Here is a 23,018-nt window from a genome sequence, read left to right as displayed (position 1 = left end):
CATTCTAAACTTGAAGGCTGTTCAGAAACAGGCTGAGACCAATAGAACCAAAGCAAGGTGAGGAGGGACCTCTGTACACAGAAGGAGACGCAATTGATTTTGTCCTGTTTGTTTCTCAGGAGACCATCGAGATGCTTCTCAAAACAACCACAGCAAAATAGAGGTGAGTCATTTCATTTAAGGAAACGTTTGGGGGTGTGTAGGAGTTGCCCCAGAAAATGGGGGCTTCAAACAACAGAGATGCATTCTCTCACAGCTCTGGAGGCCAGAGGTCTGAAATCCAGCTGCCAGCAGGGCCCCTCTCCCTCTGAGGCTCTGGGGAAGATTCCTTCCTTGCCTCTTCCTCACTTCTGGGCTTGCCTGCAATCCGTGGTGTTCCTTGGCTTACACTCCCAGCACCTGAATGCCAGCTTCCCCGGTCACATGGCATTCTCGCTGGATGAATGGGTGTCTGGGTCCAGATCTCCCTCCTCTTCCACGGACACCAGTCATTGGATTAGGGCTCACCCTCGTCCAATAGGACCTCCTCTGAACTCGACTACATCGGCAAAGATCCTATTTCCAAAATTCCAACCCACAATAGGGTGTCTTTTTGTTTTAAGACAGGTGTGAGCCTCTTGGCATGAGTGTGTTAAACTCCTAAGATAGCTTTTCCATAAAGACTTGGCTTCAGAGACAAGCCCCTGTCATTTGGTAAGCCCACACAGACGTTTTCCAAATCACATCTTTGTTTCCTTTCTCCACTGCTTTCAGCCAGTTGATTTTAGCTGGAATATGTTTGCTGATGGGAAGCTTGCGTTTTATGACCACTATCTTATTGAGCAAATACGCTCAGGGAAAGAGTCGGAAGTTCGACAGTTTTTCTTCCTGCTTGCGGTTTGCCACACGGTCATGGTGGATAGAATTGACGGTGAGTGTTTCTCTGGCATCACGGACATGGGAGACCCGTGCTTTGGTTTACAGGTAACTCTCACCTGGCGTGCAGATGCATGTAAAGCGGTAGGCATGACGAGCCCGTCTTTACCCAAGCAGTGAGCGTCCGTGAGCCCCTGCCTGATGGTGTGAGGGAGCAAAGGAGGAGACCAGCTCTCAGTTTCTGAAAATGCACACCTTCTTCACAGTTAACAGCTCCAAATGTGTTTATCACTTTGCAAGCGAAATCTTATCATTAGGAGAAATAATGGACTCTTGCCTTAGGCCAGAAGAATCCCAGTCTTCCCACCCTGCAGTGACCTGACATTTATTGAGAGGGAAGAGTCAAGCCTTATCTGGGGCGTAAGGGGAACTTTGAGCTCAAACAATCCTTAGTACAGAATAATTTCGGAGGGAATTTATTTTCTAGCTTCAGATGTGTTTGGGGTTTGAAATAATATCTACCAGGGGCACCTGGGTGGCTCAGTCGGTGAAGCGTCTGCCTTCGGCTCAGGTCATGACCTCAGGGTCCTGGGTTAGAGGCCCACATTGTGCTCCCTGCTCAGCAGGTGGTCTGCTTCTCCCTCTCCCTCTGCCCCTCCCTCTGCTTGTGGGCTGGAGCTCTCTCTCTCTCTCTTTCTCTGTCAAATAAATAAATAATAATCTTAAAAAAGGGGGGGGGGAAGCAGGAGCACCCACCAGAGCCTGGGCTGACTTCAGGGGCCTTTCTCATTGGAGGGAGCATAATTAACGTGTATTTTTGCATGGAGCCCACAAAGCTGACCTGCAGGTTCCTTCCCGAGCTCTGAAATGCAGCCATGCAGCAGCTGTGTCCCGTGTCGGTGAGAGCGAGCCGTTCTTTCACGCATGCACGTTATGATTAGTTCTGTCAATACACCTGTGCTTTTTGTGGAACGTGCAAAAGGAGCCCTGCCGGCCCTTCGGCAACGGAGCACCGTCTGCCCATCCCACCTGCGCTCGAATCAGTGCAGCATAGCAAGGGGCCTGTTTTCTGCCCCTGCAGCATCATGTGTGGCAGGTGTGAGCTCTCCAGGCGAGGAATATTCAGAGAAACTGAATGTGTGCAGCTCTGTGTGCCGTCGTGCGGCAGATCCCCAAGAAGCCCATTCCAGGGATGGCTGTACCGCCCCGCCAAATAGCCACAGAGTTTGCGAGATAGTCCAGATGCCTGGAAGGTTATTGGGTTGGGGGTGGGGGCAGGAGGCACGCCAGGCCGTGAGTAACCACCGCAGAGGTCAAAGTCTGTTTCTAGCTGCGACCTGGTCCTCTTAGGCCTTGACTCCTGCATAAAAGTATCCTGCACCCACCCCAACCCCCGCCCCCAAAGTGTGTGGTGGTATCTTGAGAACTAACCAGCCAACTTGGGCAAACACACTTTGGTCTTATGGCCTGTGCTTTCTTCCCTCCTCCCTGGGGTGTTCTGGGAAGAGCCCCTTTCTGCTAGAGGTGGGCCAGCCCAGTTTGGGTCCCTGCCACAGCATGTGGTACAGACCTGGGTCTTTGGCCCGAGCGCCAGTGACCTCGGTGTTGTAGGCAGACGGTTGGCATCCAGGGTCCCTCCCAGCCTAACATCGTGCAGCCCTTTGTCCCACTGTCCACTGAGGCAAAGAGTTGTACACCTGGAGGAGACTTCTTTCGCACAGTCTGTGACAGACGCTTGGTCTAGCCACTGTGCCTGGATAACAGCTGATCTCCAGGGGCTGGAGGTTAAAGATCAATTGGTTTTGGGTTTGATACATGAGGTACCTCAAAAGGGTCCCCAGGAAGGACCTTGGGAACCCCTCCTCCAAGTATGATGGATAATCCAGACCCAGAAGGTACAGGGACCTGCCTGATCCGTGCAGCAGGTCAGACCCGCTTCTAGTGGGGTCCCCTTGCCATCCCCCATGCTGCGACACCTCTGCTCTTGATTGTGCATTTTCTCTCGTTTGTAAGAATAATGGAGATTAGTCAGTCTTCTATGATGCGTCACATCAACAGGAGAGGGGAGGAAATCCTTCCATATGTGTTGCTGTATACAACAGACTAGCTCAGCAGGCAGTTTGTATGACCTGAGTGTTGAGTCCCTGTGGAGACACATGGGGACAAAGCATGGAGAGATGGCTTTGGTTTTCTATTACTCTGTAATGAGTGACCACAGCTCAGTAGCTGGAAGTTCCCATTCATTAGCCCATCGTTCTGTAGGTCAGAGGTCTGGCCATGGCATGATGGGGCTCTCTGCTCAAGGCCTCTCAAATCAAGGGCAAGCCTTGTCATGTTCTCATCTGGAGCTCCAGGTCCTCTTCCAAGCTCATGTGGGGGTGCAGGACTCAGTTCTCTGTAGTCGAAGGCCTGGGGTCTTCATTTCCTGCTCTTAGGAGCCTCCCTGCTTCCTGGCCACATGGCCTCTTCCATCTTCAAGGCCAGCAAAAGAGAATCTCCCTTCCAAGAACCCCTTACATGCTTCGAATCTCTCTCCCCAGGAGAAGGCCTGTCCCTTTTAAGGGTTGACCTAATTAGGTCGGGAATACTCTGATAATCTCCCTATCTTTTTTTTTATATATATATATATAATCTCCCTATCTTGAGGGCAGCTGATTTGGACCTTAATTACACCTGCAAAATCCCTCCCCAGCAGTACCGAGATTAGCATTTGAATAACTGAGAGGAGGTACATGTGTATGCCAGGGGGGTGGCAGGAACTGTAGGGTCACCTTTGATTCCTGCCTCCTGCAGAGGCTGTGTGAGAGTGGAAGGGTGGAGGGTGGAAGGCTTAGAGGCCCTTTCTCCCCCTGCAGGCCTTGACGTCATGATGTGCTGTGGTCAGAGGCCACATTTTAGGAGGTTGGAGTGGGGAGACCCTAGAGGCCCCAGGGAAGCTGAGGGCCTGGGTTAGGGTGCCATCTGTGGGAAGGATGAGTGAGTCACAAAGGCAGGAGGCATTCGGCAGATGATTTGCTGGTGAGATTGTTGGGTGGGGGGGGTAGTCGTTGGAGAGGTAACTTGTTTCAGGGCTGGTACCCGCAAGAGGAAGCCAAGGTGGCAGGATTTGCAGTTTGAGCATCTTTTTTATTTGTGCTGGTTTTATGATCCACAACTTAGTTTCTGGGAGAAAAGAACGTCTCCCTGGTTGCCCCGAGGTGTACAGTAAACCAAGAGTTCTCTTCAGAAATGGTTTCCGAGGATTATTTTTTTAGTTTTCTTCCTGCAGACATCAAGTTGGAGTTTGGACCAGCTCATCAAGTTCCTTCCTGTCTGTCTAAGTCTGCAGTTCTGTGGCTCTATTACGAGAACCAAATGGAAGGGTTTTTTGGGTAATGATAACGATATCAGTGTTTGTTTCAGATATGATTGCCTTAGTCATGGGAACTATACCACCTTTTATCATTGCTTTTTTTTCTGTTGGAAATAAGCTTGCCATCAGCACGATGCAGTAGAACACTGTGCCAGCTCCCCTTGTCGAAGGGAGGGGTTGTGTTCCTACTGCTGCTTGCTTAGCTCTGCTTCAATATTTTGCCCTCTGGAGTGTGTGCCTGTGTGTGTGTGTGTGTGTGTGTGTGTGTGTGTCCAGAATGGACAGATTATTGTGTATATTTGTAACGCTGGTATATGACCTTCTGGATGAGCAGGAAACAACCTAAATTGTCATCTTCAATTACTAATTGGGATTGATTCGTACTGATTTAATTAGTGAGCCCTCTGAGCAGGTGCATGAAGGAGGCAGGTCCATGAAGGAAGCAGGTGTGTGGAGGTGCAACCATCCCTATAACTGGTAGCTGATTCACCCTGGAACATCCTTCCCATCCGTGTAGACTGATGGTGTGAAAAAGCTGCCCATCCATCCATGGTCTGCATCCGGCTCGAACCGTGGTGGGAACACAAAATGCCTCTTCCTGTGAAAATTCACCTGGCCATGGATGTACTTTTCTTTCTGCTTTAAAGCAGAATAACTTCAGTAGCAAAATGGAAAATATTTTTCAACTTTTTACCCAAGCACAGCCGTGTATGGAGACAAGCATATGGCTCAGTGAGTTTGCACAAACCAAATCCCCCCTTGTCATAAACACCAGATTTTAAAAAACCAGAACATTATGAATCCCGTAGAAGACCCTTGTGTTCCCTTCCAGCTGGTGCCCCCACCAAGGGGACTGGTCCTAACGTGGAATAGCCCAGGTTATCTTTGTTGGTCTTGTGGTCTGTAAAATGCAGTCACGTAGCATAGACTTGCATGTCTGGCTTCTTTGGCTCAACTTGGTGAGATTTATTCCAGTTGTTGACATGTGCTTATGAACAGAAGGCAACTTTCCATTAATTAAACATCAGGAGATTGAACAGATTGATGCATTTTGAGGTTTTTTTTTTTTTAAACGGGAATATGGCTGTGGTGAAGTAAGCACACTCTTCTGGAGGGAAGATAAAGCGCACAACCCTTTTAGGAAATAAATGAGTGATGTTTGCCAACAGACTTAAAAATTATCAGTATTTGTCAGCTCGGTGTTTTCACTACTAGGAAGCTATTCTTAGAAAATAGTCAGCAAAACCTCCATACACAGACAAAATTGTTATTTACCATGTTATTTTTGAGCGCAGAAAAATTTGGAAAAAAAGCCAAGTGCCTGTAACTGGAACATGGTGACATGTTTACATTCATTATAATAATGTTCAGAAAGAACTTTTAAAGCTATGTTAACATGCTCAGAATATAAGGTTAAAATCACCAGGATGCAAATGTATATTCAGTATGATAGAAACTACTACAGAAACAGGCATTTTCAAAAGGACTGGAAAGAATTATAACATAATGTCAATAGTGTTGTTTTTCCTCTGGATGGTGGGATTATGGGAAATTTTGCCTCCTATTCCTGGCCAGTTTTTTTTTTTCTTTTAACTACTGGTTTATATTACTGTTTATAATTAGAAATAAAACCTTAAAGTTTGAAAAGTGTGAATGTTGGCATACTCCTTAAAAATCAACGATCCCCTTTCTGGAGGCTATCTTGGACTTTGCAGAGCATCCTTACCCCCACGTGCACCTCAAGCGAGCCCTGGGTGGGGAGCCTGTGCCTGGTTTCACAGCCTTTCTGGTTTCCTCTCCTGCCTCCTCTGTCAGGTCAGCTCAACTACCAGGCAGCCTCTCCCGACGAAGGTGCCCTAGTGAGCGCTGCCAGGAACTTTGGCTTTGCCTTCCTTGCGAGGACTCAGAACACGATCACCATCAGTGAGTTGGGGACCGAGAGGACCTACGACGTTCTTGCCATCTTGGACTTCAACAGCGACCGGAAGCGAATGTCTATAATCGGTAGGTCGCCCTCAAGAGTGTGTCCGTGTATCACCCATTTAGATGCTGCCTTTTGCGTATTTTATTTAATGACACCCGAATAAAACAGGCAACGGAGGAACCATTGGCTCCTGGGAGATATCCGGGGACTGGCTTGGTGTCCATCACTCAGGGGACAACTGCAAGTGTATCCGAATCTTGCAAATGTTGACTCCACGACATGAGCTGCTGGAGTGAGGGTGGTGATACAGTGGGTGCTAGATCCACACACACATTTGTGTTTTGTGAGGCCCTCCGAGCGCTGCTGCCTTATACTTGACATTAGGGAAGGGAGAGGCATCAAGAGAGGGGTTCAGAGAAAAGCAAGGCTGTGCTGATGAAGCGAAAGTGTACCTCCAGTCCAGGCACATGACAACAGGCCACCAAGTGGAAGGGATGACTGCTTCCCAATATTGAGATTCTTAAGTTTATAATTTTAAACAATACCAAACTTATAGAAAGACTGCAAGAATTGTTTGAAAAACTCTTATTGGGCAGTCCGGCTCAACGGTTTAGTGCCATCTTCAGCCGAGGTGTGATCCTGGAGACCCAGGATTGAGTCCCACGTCGGGCTCCCTGCATGGAGCCTGCTTCTCCCTCTGCCTCTCTCTGTGTATCTCTCATGAATAAATAAATAAAATCTTTAAAAAAAAAACTCTTTTATTCTCTTCCATATCCACCACCTATTAGCATTGGCCACATGTCCGTCATCATTTTCATCATATACAGGTTCTTGTTTCCTGAACCATTTGAGAGTAAATTAGGGAGCTAATGCTCCTTTTCCCTAAATACGTAAGCAGGTATGTCCTGTGAACAAGAACATCCACTTATATATAAACAAAATGACCAGAATCAGAAAATTTAACAGGAAACAATGTTGTTATCTAATCTACAGGATGTTTTCAGATTTTATCAGAAATTTTCTTTCTTCTTTCTTCTTCCCTTCCTGGTTCAAGACCCAAGATTGCACGGTGCATTAGGTGATTGTTAACTCTGCTCTCCTTTAATATAGAACAGTTTCCCAGTTGTTTTCTTTCATACATTGACATTTTTGAAAAGCACAGACCCATTATTATGTCGAAAGTCTCTCGATTTGGATTTGTCTGATATCCCCTCATGATTGAATCCACGTTATACGTTGTTGGCAGGAGGAGTACGTGGGTTGGTGCTGCGTCCTTCCCAGCATATCACATCTGGAGGCCACGTGATTATTAGTGATGTGAGCTTCGATCACTCAGAAAGTGTTAACAAGCTTTCTCTACTCTGAGATTGAATTTTTAACCAGTGAAAATATATGGGTTCAACTGTCTGCTGAACTCTGAGTAGGCACATTTTGCTGAGTGCTTTCTCTGCCTAGCCCTGATGTAGGCTGATTATCATGCCCGGCATTTACCTGGAAGAATTCAAAATCGAGTTAGCTACGAGACACATGCTATTATTACATTACCACAAAGATCCAAAAACCTAAGAAAAGAAATGGCCATGGGGAGTCATGTTATGGTCTGAGTATTAAAGGTAGTAAGTGTTAACGGATTTATAGGTAAGATTCCAATGACATAGACAAAGAAGGCATTATGGAAGGAACTAGCCCAGGGCATATAGCACACAGTAAATCAGTCAATGAGGCTGTAAGAACAAGTAAGAATATGAAAAACTCAGCTGACTAAAGAAATCTTTTCATATTTATTTCACTGTTACATTATATGTAGATGGTAAGCCTACCGACTTTGTTGAGAGTGAAATCTTTCTAGGAGCATTCATGATTTTAAAGGGTGAATTACTAGCAGAGCAACACTTCAAATTAACTTTATAAATGTAGTTTTCTATTGAGAAATCAAACCTACCTTTATTATTTGCTTTTCCTCCCCTTGCTACCAGTAAGAACCCCAGAAGGCAACATCAGGCTTTATTGTAAAGGTGCTGACACAGTGATTTATGAACGGTTACATCAGATGAGTCCAACAAAACAAGAGACACAGGACGCCCTGGATGTAAGTGTCATTCTTATTCTTTCTGCCGCAGATTACAAACTTCCTTTTTGAAACTATCTTGTAAACTCAAATGAAAGCTCTGTATGAACTGTTGACCCTTCCCTTGTCTCGGTGCAGTTGTGTGGGAAGGGCGTGAATGTAGGAATACAGCAGGCTGGTTCTGGTTCTGCTCCTGCTGCTCACCTCCTAGGACATGACCGTGGTGTCCTTTCTAGCATCCAGGTTGATAGCATCTGCAGGACAGGCCCAGGGTATTGATTGGTCTCTCTTCAGCGACCTTGAACAAGCTACAGAACCATAGCTGCGTGGCCTCCAAGAATCTCACCATGTGAGATAGTGTACAATGAAGGAAAGAAAGCATTCGTGTATGATGGGGAATGACAAAGCAATGCGGTGGATAATTGAGTTCTGATGCCTTTGTCAGTGAATCAGTTTGGTCTGCACTACAAATTTGTTATCTGAGGGGAGTGTAAACTTAGTCCAGTGATAATTTGCAGTCATTCAGAATGCTTCTGGAAATTTCTCTCTTGGAATTGCCTACTAATCCTTATATTGCTTTGGTTCTGTTAATGATGGCAATGAAGTATGGAGAATATCCATCAGACCTGATATTCCAGTTCTGCCTTTTTATTTGTTTTGTGTCCTTGGGGGAAACTAAAGTGTTAACTGCCCATGTAAAAGAGGAAGAGGAAGTGGATACATCCCACCTAGGAAGGTTGTTACAAGGGAAAGCATTTTTGCACGATTCCCAGCATTTAGTTAAGTGCTTAGTAAAGGGTAATTTTTTCCCTTCACTTTAAGGGTATGGTTGAGTTTTGGGGCTAGCCAAAGGTCCTTCAGGAAGAAGGCTGTATATGATGTTTACTTCTTGGGGTTGCATTTTAAGTTTAGATATGTTGTTGAAGCAGTTACAATGGATAATTTCTCTTAAGCATATGAACAATGGCAATTTAATCAAACAGATGCAGAACCTTCCAAAGAATCTTTGAAAGCACATACTCAGTTGGGTGAACTAGTTCTGCCATCTTGGCTAGACAAGATGCAGCTGTGAAGTAATAAACCATTTTTATTGGCTCATACTTCAGCTCTTTAAAATAGCTTAAATCTGCTCAGCATGATTAAATTTTCCAGATGCTCTTTTCCAGTAAAATGTTTTATCTTAGCTTTAACAGTGGCTCAGGTATTTCAGAATTGGTTTGAGGAAATAATGCTTGGTTGAGAGTTCATAGTTGATTGGTCTCGTAACAGTTTGTGGGAACAAGTTATAAAGTTGTCAGGTCTGTGTTTACATCATTACACCCCAAGGCAGCTCCCTTGTCTGTTATTTTCTGAGTCATCGTGAGAGTTTTCTTCATTCTAGTGACTTGATTTAGAAGAAATGTATACTTTTTTCTCTAATTTGGGAACTACAAAGAGGATTCTGAGAATACTTAGACAAAGTAATCTCCTCCACAGAATGTATTTATTCAGGATTCACTATCTTTCATGACTCTTTTTAAATTCTCTTATTGTATTACCTCAAAGAAAGATTTCACACTTGATCTTGAATGACATAAAATTAACTGTTGTTTGTTGGATGGATTGATTATCTTTTAAATAGATCTTTGCAAGTGAGACTCTTAGAACTCTGTGCCTTTGCTACAAGGAAATTGAAGAAAAAGAATATGAAGAATGGAATAAAAAGTTTATGGCTGCCAGTATAGCCTCCACCAACCGGGATGAAGCTCTGGATAAAGTGTATGAAGAGATTGAAAAAGACTTAATTGTGAGTTTTCACCTTCATAACGTGGTATTCTAAACAGAACTGGAAGTTTTATTAAGTTTTGTTATATTTTTAATCTTATGCTTGAAAGATCATTCCAACTTCAGCATTTCAAATTGGTACAATGGAACTCTGTCATTTGAATTTCTTTTGTTCGGCAAGCAAAATAGAACTTGCCATTATGAGAAACCAAAAGACAGAAAACATTGAGATTCTAACCTGATTCTATTACTTTTATATCACTCATTAAAATGCATTATAATGTTTACATAACAAACTACATATTAGATTTTGAGAATCACCAAAATGATTTTTATTTTGCAAACTTTGAAATAAGATAGTTTATAAATGAAATTTCTCAAAATTAAATACATATTGCCCATAGAGTTTAGATTAGACAGAAATGTTCAGCAACTAGCTAGTATCAACCTTTAGTGAAAGGAAGTGGCTTGTGTCCAAGCCACTTGTGTCCAAGTAGTATGTATACAATTAAAGTACATTTTTAACGTCCTTAATTTTGTACTTACATTTTTATCTTGGTAAACTACCTTAAGAAAAAAGTTTTTGAATGCTTTGGTTTTTGGTGAGTGTGAAACACAGCAGCCTTCCCTGTCAGTGCTGGCCAGCAGCCCCAGTAGAGTACCAAAGGGGGTGGATAATTAGCCCTTCTTCTGTTTACAGGTTGGCAAACTGGAATTACAGAACATTTTGAGCTTATTTGCTAAATCCTTTTTTTTTTTTTTAATGTACATTCCAGTTATTGGGAGCGACAGCAATTGAAGACAAGCTACAGGACGGAGTCCCAGAAACCATTTCAAAACTCGCAAAAGCTGACATTAAGATCTGGGTGCTCACTGGAGATAAAAAGGGTAATTCAATTTGTGGGGAAGCATATCTGTTAACTCCTTAAATATTCATAGCTCCTATTTCCCCTGCCCCAGATGACACTCTCAGACTTTGCATCCTACACAAATACTGTCCATTTCTTTGAGACAGAGATGCTTTCTTAAGAAAACCTTCTCCATTATTCCAGCTCTTACTGACAGCATCCTTCTGGAAGGCCTCTCAGTAACAAGACTTTATGTCTTATAATTGAGGTCCTGGTTGTGCCATGCTGACTGTGACCAGTCCTCTCTCTCCAGCCAGGCGTGGGCTCCTCTCATGAAAGGACCATCCCTTTTGCCCCTTCTGTCTTCCCCAGCACTTTGCCATTTGTTGGATGCAGAATGGAACAATACAGAATGCTGACCAACAACTTTTGTTTTCTTGCCTATTTTATTGCTTGGAAACTATAAATTAAAATTTTATACCCAAGGGATGATCTTAATTTTTAAATTTAGAGCTCTACAAGGAGTTGTTTGGCATTGCTGCCTCACCCTACAAGCCTCCCATGGAAAACCAGATCATTTCTCTTACTTTGACCTGGTTAATGGGTTACATACTCTGATAAGCCAAGGGAAGTCCTGACCTTAAACAAATAACAATGGGTGGTGATGGAAAAAGGGGAAAAAAAATCTCCAGTAGGGGCCCCATGTGAAGGTTTATGGAAACAGTTATTGTTTTTTTTTTCCATAACAGAATGATGAAACCACAGGAACCGACTGTGCTTAATATTTCAATAAATATTGATTTATTAAATAACCAGTTCATGTATTTGATAATATAGTACTTTTTATAATTGAAAACATCTCAAACCAGATTTTGATTTCTACTTATTCTACCACAGAGAAAGGACTTTTTTCCCTGCTTTGTGATTTCTATACAGTGTTACGGAAAAAAACAGCGTATTTGTTTGAATCTAGCTATTTCATGACTTGAAAAAAATGCTCATGACTAGCGAAGTCAATTATTTATCAATAGCGACAACACTTTGTGTTTTCCTGTTGTAGAAACTGCTGAAAATATAGGATTTGCTTGTGAACTTCTGACTGAAGACACCACTATTTGCTATGGGGAGGATATAAAGTAAGTAAAGGCAAACCCAATGCAGTAGACATAGCAGATGTGGAGAAATAGGAGCTAGACTTTACCTCAGACAGTTTTCCTCACATTTAAATGAAGCAAGGGAACCCCAGGTAGTTCCAAGTTATCATGGTTTGACCTTATTTTGAGCTGATTTTAGTGTTAGGGGAACTTGGGGCCTTCATTTACTCGTTCAGGGGCCATTTCTCCACAGTTCTTACAGAGTCCTAAGTGCTTGCCTGCTGACTAAAAAAGTGAGACCAGCATATCACTAGCCAATTAATATGAATTCTATCCATGTGCTGCCTTTTCTAGAAATTGTAATTTTGAAAGAAACATAGAAGGAAAGAACCTCATGATTTTGCTTGGAAGGAAACATTTGAATGGGATGCACCTCTGGTCTTGTCTGGATGGGGCGGGATATTTCAAGGCGTAGCCTATGCTGAAACACTCCAGAGCCCAGAGTCACAGCAGACCTGGACACGTATAAGGAAGAGCTCTGTCCTATTATAAAGCTAGATGTGTGTTGCACAAGTTACCAGGCTGTGCTGTCTTGACCAGGCTGTTCTATTTATTTCTCAAGTCTTTTCCTTACAACACATCCCCCAGGCTATCCTAAGGCCCAAAGCTGGTGGGATGATACACTTGATCTTAGCCCAAAGGCTGAGAAGTGATAAGATGATGAGGGAGTTGAAAGTGGTTGTTAGTCTTCTTTCTAATGATGGTGATGGAGCTTTTGTGAGTTGTTCCAATACATCAGGCACTTGGCTAAGTTAGACAAACAAAATCAGTAGCTCTAACATCTGAATAGATCAGTTCTGTTTGACTGCATAAACCATGACCCTTTTTGCTTTTAGCTTTAGACAAATAAATACTAATGTGTTTACTTAAATAGTTTCTTGGTTTCAAGTGACTTGGCTAATTGCCAGATGGTTTTATTTCCTGTAGATGGAGGGCCTTAATAGAGTTCTGGTCTCTCTTTCTAAAGTGTTGAAAATTGGGCCCTGAACTAAATTAGAGGGTAAAATTTATGCAAGTAGCAAATTTTATGATCATGCTCTTAGCTAGATTTACCTTTCTAGAGGACTAAATGAATCCATCTATCTTTCTAGATGGTTCCTGAAAGGATGATTCCTATAGAATGGTTTGAATTGGTAACTTCCTATTTTTTCTCTTCCAGCCTTTTAGTGATTTGTCTCGATCACTCCTTATTTTCAAGCTTATTTCATTATTAAAAATGAGCAATTAATGTAGAAAAAGAATACTAGATGCCTAATCCTCTAGTGCAGTGGTTCTCTCTCTCTCTCTCTCTCTCTCTTTTTTTTAAGATTTTATTTATTTAATCATGAGAGACACAGAGAGAGAGAGAAGCAGGCTCCATGCAAGGAGCCCGATGTGGGACTTGATCCCGAATCTCCAGGATCATGCTCTGGGCTAAAGGCAGGCACTAAACTGCTGAGCCACCCAGGGATTCCCCGTGTAGTGGTTCTCAACCAGGGATGACTTTGCCTTACAGGGAACATTTGGCAATATCTGGAGACATCTTTAGTTGTCATAATAGTGGAGGCAGGGTACTACTGGCTTCTAGTAGGTAGAGGCCAGTGATTCTGCTAAACATCCACAATACAATGGACAGCCATATACAACAAAGAAGTACCTGGCCCGAGACACCAGTAGTACTAAGGTGGAGAATAGTGGCTGTGTGTGTGTGTAACAAGGAAAGCTCTAGGCTAAGAGTAAGGAGACCTGAGTTTTCATTGCCATTTTCCCATCATCTTGGTGCAGATCAATCACATCATCTCCCTTGGACTTGAATTCCTTATTTGTAACATGAAGAGTTTAGATGAGATATTTATGGACCCTTCTACTCCAAAATTCCATGACTCATTTTTCTATCACACGAATGTGATATATACGGTCCTCTCAATTATTTGTTGATATATAGTACTGAGAATTTCTCAAAAGCAAATATAACTTTATGTAGGAGTAATCTTATTTTTGCCAAATAGTAGCCACTGTTTATAATATACTGGGAGTTCATGCCAGGTGTTAAAATTCAGATCAAAATTGCCTTCCTTCTGTTGCTCATGAACACATTTTCAACTGTATCTTCCTTTAGCTCTCTTTGGCAAATAATGAAGCACCAAAAACATGGTATCCTATGGGAGAGGAATTAAACTTAATAAAATTATGTCATCTGGTTTAAAAATGGGCTAAAGACTTGAACAGACTTTTCTCTGAAGAAATCTACCAATAGCCAATAAGCATATGCAATGATGCTCACCATCACTAGAAATTAGGGAAATGCAAATTAAAACCACAATAAGATATCACCTTATACCTTTTTAGGATGGCTCTTATAAAACAACAACAACAACAAATAAACCCCAAAAAAACAAATAAAAAGAACCCAGAAAATAACAAGTATGGGTAAGCATGTGAAAATTGGAACTCTTGTGCATTTTTGGTAGGAGATAAAATGGTGCAGCTACTGTGGAAGACAGTATGGTGGTTCCTCAAAAAAATTAAAAATAGAATTACCATATCCAGCAATTCTACTTGTGGATATATATCCCAAAGAATTGAAAGCCAGAATTCAAAGAGAGATTTGCACACCCATGTCCATAGCAGCACTATTCACAATACCCAAGAAGTGGAAGTAACCCAAATGTCCATTGATGGATGGATGAATAGATAAACAAAATGTAGTATATTCATACAATGAAATATTATTCAAGAGGAAGGAAGTTCTGAAATGTGCTATAATAGGAATGAGTCTTGAGGACAGTGAACTAAGCCAATCACAAAAAAACAAATACTGTGTGATTCCACTTATAGGAGTTATCTAGAGTGGTCAAATTCATAGAAACAGAAAATAAAGTAGTAGTTACCATGGACTGGGGGTCAGGGGAAATGGGATAAGCAGAATTTAAATAAAATCGCCCTAGTTTCAGTTTTGAAACATGAAGAAGGTCTGGAGGTTGGTTACAAAACAGTGTCAATATTCTTAATAATATTGAAGTGTACACTTAGAAATACTTAATTTAGAAATTAAGTTTAATAGAAATTTTATGTTTTTTTAACCACAACTAAAAAAAGATACTATAATATCAAAAGTATCTCACAATAAAGGGCCTGTTTATAGTCTTGTATGCTTAAACACATAAATTTCTTTTCCCCAGTGCTCTTCTTCACACAAGGATGGAAAACCAAAGGAATAGAGGTGGAGTCTATGCAAAATTTGCACCCCCGGTGCACGAACCTTTCTTTCCATCTGGTGAAAACCGTGCCTTAATAATCACTGGTTCTTGGTTGGTGCGTATTATTACTCTGTCTGTGCCTTTGGCTTAAGCTAAAGCAGTTCACCGTGGACTGATTTTAGATGGTTTTCCCATATTAACTGGCAGCTTAAAAATCTCTTAGCCTATAAATGAACAGGCAATTTCCCAAGTGTGAGACTTAATATTATATGATCTATGAAAGGAATTATGTCAGACTGGTAGCAGTGGTTATACGTGCTTTGTCAATCAGTGGATAATTTAAAATTTTCTTCTTTGTACACTTTTGTATTTTCTGAATTTTACAGTAAATAGGTTTTATAAACAAACAGTATCATCAATGATATAACCCAAGAACCATCCTTCACATGATTAAGGTCTTGGGAATGGTGCTTTTTTTAAGACTGATTGATTGGTTTGAAAGAGAGAGAATGTGAGCACACAAAGGGATAGGAAGGAGGAAGAGGGAGAATCAGACTCCATGCTGAGCAGGGAGCCTGATGTGGGGCTTGATTCCAGGACCCTGGGATCATGACTTGAGCTGAAGGCAGATGCTTAACCAACTGAGCCACCCAGGTGCCCCGTGGGAATGGTACTCTTCATATAAAAACTAAAATTGTTGTAATCCTCTCATTTCACAGAATGAAATTCTTCAGGAGAAAAAGACCAAGAGAAGTAAGATTCTGAAGCTGAAGTTCCCAAGGACAGAAGAAGAAAGACGGATGCGGACGCAGAGTAAAAGGCGTCTGGAAGCTAGGAAAGAGCAGCGACAGAAGAACTTTGTCGACCTGGCCTGTGAGTGCAGTGCAGTCATCTGCTGCCGGGTCACCCCCAAGCAGAAGGCAATGGTGGTGGACCTGGTGAAGAGGTACAAGAAGGCCATCACACTGGCGATTGGAGACGGGGCCAATGATGTCAACATGATCAAAAGTGAGTCTCACCCACGGCCAATGCCCCTGGAATTACCAGAGAGAAGAAATGGCAGGGGTGTTTTGGGGGGTAGTTTTTCCAAATGTCACTTGCTTAGGCTTTCATAAAGCCGATGTCTGACAAAGGCACTTACCCATGATGATGACACCTGTTACCCTGCCCTCAGGAAGCTCAGGCTACCCGCTAGGAGAGAGCAGGTTGGTCAGTGCCACTGGAGAATGCCAAATAGAAGTCGAGTTTCATATGGGTGACTTGGCCTTCGTTTCCCTCTTTTATGTACATGTGGATTTGGTTTGTTTTCCCTTTCTTGCTGTTTCTCCTCCTTATTTCCTTAAGGTGTATTAAAAAAATTCTGCTGTTTAATAAGTTTTGCAAAAATCTCTGCTCAGCTTAAATTGCTGAATTCTCTTTGGTACCTGTTGGAGAGTATTTTTCTTTCATTTAAGCATCTTTTTCTGGGGCTTTCTTCTTGCCCTTGGTAAATTGGGGGACCTAGTATGAACTCAGGGTAATACATGTGGCATTGAAACAAAGCTTCAACATGGTCTCACCATCCTCCTACCTTCCTAGAAGACCGTGAAGGGTCTTTTCCCTGGTTGGAGGACCCTAGGTCTTCACAAGGTGAAGAATTCAGTCCTATTGTGCAGAAATACACTGTGCTAGAATTAAAGCATGCAGGCAAACACCTACCTGAGAATCCTCATCAACATGTCTGAATCCTGGATTTTTGTTGTTTTTTCCTCCTGGTATAACTGTCAAGGAGAATCTTGTAATGAAAAGGCCCCAACTAGCGAGACCTGAATACTTCGTTCTGTTGCCAACATGCTGTGTCACATTGGGCTCATGCTGAGGCCTCAGCTTTCTTATCTGAAAACAAGAATATTATCTTTGATGTCACCTCCAATTTTGTGATATTATTAATATGAACCGTCACATGACCACACGTGTCCTGCTATGCTGAGTACCTTAACTGTATAATGTATAACCAGAGTTCATTCAGCCTATTTTGTAATTCATGTGTCTCTTTCTTTTCTTAGAGTCTCTTCCTCCTCCTCCTTGATCTATACTAAGAATATTCCAACTTTATCTTCCTCAGCGGGAGTCAGCTATATGACGTATGTCTTCTTGCTTCTTTATCATGTGTATGTCTGTGATCACTGCCAGTTTAATTCCTCTCTAGTGCTGTGCATGTGCTCACCCTACCATAGGGCTAACATTTCTTAATATCAATTTCTTCACAGCCAGTTCTAGTTTATTTTCCATTGTATACCCTTGACACAGATAGTTGTTTCAAAGGGCAAGTAACTCAAACATTATTTTTATAAAATTATATAAAGTGACAATGTAGACTTCTAGATGTTGGAGAGAGAGAGGTTACCTTGCAGATTTACCATCTGACTATGTGACTTAGACTTGAACATTTTTTTGTTCCTCTGAATTTACCAATTGATAATGAGAAGGATCACAAAGAGTCAACGTAAGTAACCTTATAGAGACTTGTTTTCTGAAGTTTTTCCAAGAATTTTATTAAGCTCTGTTATATGGCAGGTCTTTAATATAAACAGGGAAGGGACGCCTGGGTAGCTCAGTGGTTGGACGCCTGCCTTCAGCTCAGGTTGTGATCCCAGGATCCGGGATCAAGTCCCGCATCAGGCTCCCTGTGAGGAGCCTGCTTCTCCCTCTGCCCATGTCTCTGCCTCTCTCTCTCTCAGTCTGTGTCTCTCATGAATAAATAAATAAATCTTAAAAAAAATACAACAGGGAACATCCATTTGGGATGAAAATCAAAGAAATGCAGGTCTACTTGGAAGTCAGTAGCTTTATCCAAGTATTGATAGTGCCTTTTAGAAAGACTCGCATCACTTTCATCTACATAAAAGACAATACACAGAAATTATATTTGTTTATAAAGAAGTAGAATGAAATTTAAGTGCCCAAAATTCTGTCCGTTTGTTAGCATGTTCCATGTTTAGTACTATAGCCCATTACAAGTTGAGGGAATTACAACCCGCCATGTTTTTGTGCTAGCAAGGATCCAGGGACCCTCTTGGACTGCCTGCCCTCTCTCCCTCTCTTAGGTCTGAAGATGTCTGTTGGCTGGTGGGTGTTTTTCCTTGGTCTAACACGCTAAGAATGAACAAGGAGACAGAGGCAGAACTGACTTGAGGAAATGATGGGTTTGTTAAGCAACCATGAAGGAGCCTACCAGTGAGGCATCTGAAACCACAATTTTGAAGCTTTAGGAAAATCCAGGTGTCTATATTTAGATAATAGGGGGGAAAAAGTGTGGCCTTATGAAGTACATCTATTTAGTTGCCTTGAATCCCCTGCGAGCTGTGGCAGTGTTCACTTCACATACTGTCCCTGGTGTGCTCTGCTGGGCTGGACATCAGGGCCTGTGGCAGGGGTTCCTTCTCCTTGGCTCCAAGAGAATCTCAACATTTCCCTTTGTTGCTTGTTCAGGAAAGAAGGCCACAGTTTGGTAGGAAAGAGCAGTTTGGCAGCTGTGACTAGTCATAAGAATTATTTATGTGTTTTGAAAGAAGTCGTAAATATTGAATGAGACATGCAATTTATTCTATTTTTTTAGAATTGCAAAATGTTGCTGAAACTTAGGTTTGGCCAAGTCACTGTGTCGCTTTGTATTTGCCAGACCTTGGATCCTGCCACTATGGCTTCTTTTAGTTGGAAACCTTGCTGAGTTGGCAGTCACTCCCTGGGTCTAAGTAATAATAGGTTGTGTTCTCCAACACACATTCTCTAACTGATCTTAGTAGGTCTTTACTTCTATGCCTTTAAAGACCTAGATAAAATTCGTAATTCTCTAAGTTGAAACTGACTACATGACTATTGGAAGGATGGATAAAATTGTGACTTTCTTTTTTATCCCTTCTGGAACCTTCCCCAACAACAACAAAAAAAAATTGTGCCAGTTAAGGTCATGGTGGGCCATGATTAAATGCTACAAGTTTAATAGTATCTCAGTTAAGACACTTTTGATTGTGAATATTAGAGAACTAAAGTAATAATAAAGTAAGACAAAAAGATATTTATTTTAAAATATATAAAGATGAGGGTGCCAGTGTGGTTCAGTTAGTTAAGTGTCTGCCTTCAGCTCAGGTCACGATCCCAGGATCCTGAGATCCAGCCCCATGTTGGGCTCCCTGTTCAGCAAGCAGCCTGCTTCTCCCTCTGCCTCTCCCCTCTGCTCCTGCTCTCTCTCTCCCAAATTAGAAAAAAAAGATGATGTTTTGTGCTTCCCAAGCAGCCAGGCCTCAGGAAGATGCTGGAACCAGGACTTGAAGCTGCACCAAGAATCCAGTTCCTGGTTTCTCCCTCTATCTATACTACTTTACTTCTCTGCCCCTCAGGAAAAAAAAAAAAAAAAAATATATATATATATATATATATATATATATATATATATATATATATATATATCCCACAACTCAAAAATGTATAGGTTAAAATTTCAAACACAAATATACCCGAATCTTAATTCCAAAATGTGAAAGAGATTCTAATTGCCCCAGCTTGGGTTTTTAGTCAAGGATAGTAGAAGAAACAGACACCACTGGGTACTTTAAGTAGGAAGTGATTAACACAAGGGACTAGGTACTCATAAAAACTCTGGATGGACCAAAGAAGTAGGTGCTAACCTGAGTCTCTAACATCCTAGTCACTCACCAGAGGAACTCCTAGCTTTGAGACTCCTTTGAAGGCCTTTTGAGTTGAGAAGCTTTTGTCTATCAACATCCAGGCAGCTGGAGAGAGGATATGAACTCTGCTGCAGGAATGCCAAGAAGGGAAGGGGTGCTGGGCTCCAGTGCTTGCTTTGATTTCCACTTCCAGTGGCTCAGAACAACAGAACCCAATTCACTAACAGAACCTAGCTGCAAGGGAGTCTGAACAATATAAGGTTTTTATTTGCTTTCCCACCCTTCCAATAGAACAAGGGTGGAATGAAGGTTGACAGAGCCAATTTGTATTATCTACTACTGAGGACATATCTGCCCACAGCTGACTGAGCTGTGGCCAGGGAGGCAGGGCCACACAGCATGCATGGACTCCTTGGGTTCACTACATGGGTGGGAAGGATGGCTTATGAGCTGGGCCGATAATCCAGGTGGACTAAACATCTACCTGAGATCTTCCATAAGTACTTTTTAGAGGCCCCATCATGTGCTCTTTTTAGCAACTTCTATCTCTGACATTAAGTTGAGTTCAGAAGCTGGGTGGGGGTGGTGAGCAAGAGTTTTCACATGTATTGCTCCATGAATGGTTTGTTTTGTTGTGGAAACATTTTTATCACCTCGGGGTTTTGCCTTAAAATTAGCTTATGATTCTCAACGTCTTCTCCTCTGCCCCACAGCGGCCCACATCGGTGTTGGAATAAGTGGACAAGAAGGCATGCAAGCTGTCATGTCAAGTGACTACTCCTTTGCCCAATTCAGATACTTACAGAGATTGCTGTTGGTGCATGGCCGGTGGTCTTACATAAGGATGTGCAAGTTCCTACGATACTTCTTTTACAAAAACTTTGCATTTACTTTGGTTCATTTCTGGTACTCCTTCTTCAATGGGTACTCTGCACAGGTAATAGAATAATAATTGTTATTATCTGATGAGTAGAAGAAATCTTACATAATGGGACACCTGGGTGGCTTAGCGGTTGAGCGCCTCCCTTCGGCCCAGGGAGTGATCTTGGGGTCCTGGGATCGAGTCCCATGTTGGGTTCCCTGTATGGAGCCTGCTTCTCCCTCTGCCTGTGTCTCTGCCTCTCTCTGTGTGTCTCTTGTGAATAAATAAATGAAATCTTTAAAAAAAAAATCTTACATAAATAAAACCCTATTTCTGAAAAAAACATTTCCCCTCCATACTTGCAGGGTTTTTTTTAAGATTTTATTTATTTATTCATAGAGAGAGAGAGAGAGAATGAAAGAGAGAGAGGTAGAGACACAGGCAGAAGGAGAAGCAGGCTCCATGCAGGGAGCCTGATATGGGACTCGATCCCGGGTCTCTGGGGTCACACCCTGGACTGAAAGCGGCGCTAAACCACTGAGCCACCCGGGCTACCCCACATACTTTCAGTTTTGATGCTCTATCTCTTAATAGTTGAGGCACAGGTTGAGATTATAGATGACTTATCTAAAAGATTTCTGGTGCTTTAAAAATACTGTATTTTGCCTTTAAGAAATTGGGATTTGTTTCTGGTCTTCTGGCTTTTGTTATGTGTCTTTGCCTTCACTCTAGATTTTTTTCCTAAGTTACCTTGCCATTAAGAGTAACAACAACAACAAAAAAAAGGGGGGGACAAATTATTTGGCATTGAATGTATAAAAATGATATTGTGACCAAGGCTAAAGGGATTATATAAATTTTGGTTGATCACAGATCTGTTATTTTTTTTTATTGTAGTTCAATTTGCCAACATATAGCATAACACCCAGTGCTCATCCCATCAAGACAGATCTGTTATCTTAATCTGTTGATTTTTGTTTGAGTTATTGCTGAAATGGGAGTGTTGAAATCATGATAGAGCAGAAAAATATCATTAGTAAAACTGAACCTAAGTCAGTGCTTGTGGTTGTCCAAACTTCTGGTGCTTTGTCACAGACAGATGGTATCAGAGGAGCCTCAGAGACCGAGGGCCTTCCTTCTGCTCCCATGTAGGACTGCGTAGAACTGGTGGTGATAAGCTTATTACCTCCCTGCCACCCTAAGGACTGATGTGCGCACAACCCTGCTTATCCCTTTCAGAAGCATATTTTTAATATTCAAATTCTGCCTCACAAAATGTTTACATGGAAATGCAGGACTTGCAAAGTAAAAAAAAATGTGAATGATACCTTAAGGGCTTTTGGAACCAGTTTTGTTTTATGTATTCTAATTAATTAATAAAGGGATATAAAAAGGTTCAGCACCAATGTGTTTTCCAGCACTATTCAAACTGAATGGACTCCTTCTCCAAAACATTTTTTGGTGTCTATTCTCCATTTTGAAGGAAGGTTTGTTTCTATGGAATGGTCTTTGATTCCGCCCATTCCACTGAACCCAATTCACATCTTCTGCAGATGTAGACAAGGGGTGTTTACTCTGGCAGGAGTCCCACACATCCTGGGGGCTTCCCCACTTTGAGAGAGATGAAAGCATGTTGACGAGGCTGGCAGTACATCTTGGTTTATGAGACTCTGTAATCTCCCCGCAGACGGCTTACGAAGACTGGTTCATCACGCTCTACAACGTGCTGTACTCCAGTCTGCCTGTGCTCCTCATGGGGCTGCTTGACCAGGTAGGTGCCTCATGTCACCGTGGGACACACGGAGCACCTGAGAAGTTAAAAGCAGTTATTTCAATGCATTCTTTTCAGTTTTTACTTCTTCCTGAAAAAACCCTATTATTGTCCTGTTAGGCTCAACCAGAGTTAACTGCTGTGCTTCTTGTATTATAGTAACAAAAGAGGATTTCTGTGCCTGGGTTGAATTCATTGCCAAAAAGGTTTCTTGTCTTCCTTTCGGACACTAGGAGTTTCTTGTTAAGACACCTGACAGTTTAGTATGTCTGTATAATAATAACTTACTTTAAAATTATTTTAATATTTCTCTAAACTTAGATGTTTCATTCCCAAATTAGTCCACATTCTATCTAGTAGCAATTCTTAGAGAAAGTATGTTAATGATTAAAAATAATTTGGAATTAACCCATCAACTTGCATGTAAAAATACCTTACAGAAAAAATTCGAATATATTCTCCCAGGAGGTAAAAACAGTCTCCCTACACTTTATTGACATCACTCTTTGCTCTCTTTCTACAAGCAGCAATGTATCTCTAACTTCCAATGTATCTATCTAGTCCCTTTCTTAAT

The 23,018-nt window shown here is 42.0% G+C and overlaps 1 protein-coding gene across 4 annotated transcripts in view; it reads left to right on the top strand.

The window, feature by feature from the left end:
- The window catches only part of LOC129495476 (phospholipid-transporting ATPase IC), a 125,457-nt gene that overhangs the window by 96,594 nt on the left and 5,845 nt on the right, over positions 1–23,018 (top strand). For all 4 annotated transcript variants that reach the window (XM_055303005.1, XM_055303007.1, XM_055303008.1 and 1 more), the window contains exons 14-24: positions 120–163; positions 754–910; positions 6,023–6,211; positions 8,108–8,220; positions 9,821–9,985; positions 10,740–10,851; positions 11,872–11,947; positions 15,127–15,259; positions 15,864–16,152; positions 20,525–20,748; positions 22,361–22,444. In XM_055303005.1, the coding sequence (XP_055158980.1) occupies positions 120–163; positions 754–910; positions 6,023–6,211; positions 8,108–8,220; positions 9,821–9,985; positions 10,740–10,851; positions 11,872–11,947; positions 15,127–15,259; positions 15,864–16,152; positions 20,525–20,748; positions 22,361–22,444 (1,586 nt within the window). The remainder of the gene's footprint in view (positions 1–119; positions 164–753; positions 911–6,022; positions 6,212–8,107; positions 8,221–9,820; positions 9,986–10,739; positions 10,852–11,871; positions 11,948–15,126; positions 15,260–15,863; positions 16,153–20,524; positions 20,749–22,360; positions 22,445–23,018) is intronic.

This window comes from Nyctereutes procyonoides, unplaced genomic scaffold (genome assembly GCF_905146905.1).
Source record: "Nyctereutes procyonoides isolate TBG_1078 unplaced genomic scaffold, NYPRO_anot_genome, whole genome shotgun sequence".
In the NCBI taxonomy this organism is placed as follows: Eukaryota; Metazoa; Chordata; class Mammalia; order Carnivora; family Canidae; genus Nyctereutes; species Nyctereutes procyonoides.
Note: the sequence above shows the minus strand (reverse complement) of the source record. Positions and strands in the feature narration are given on the sequence as shown.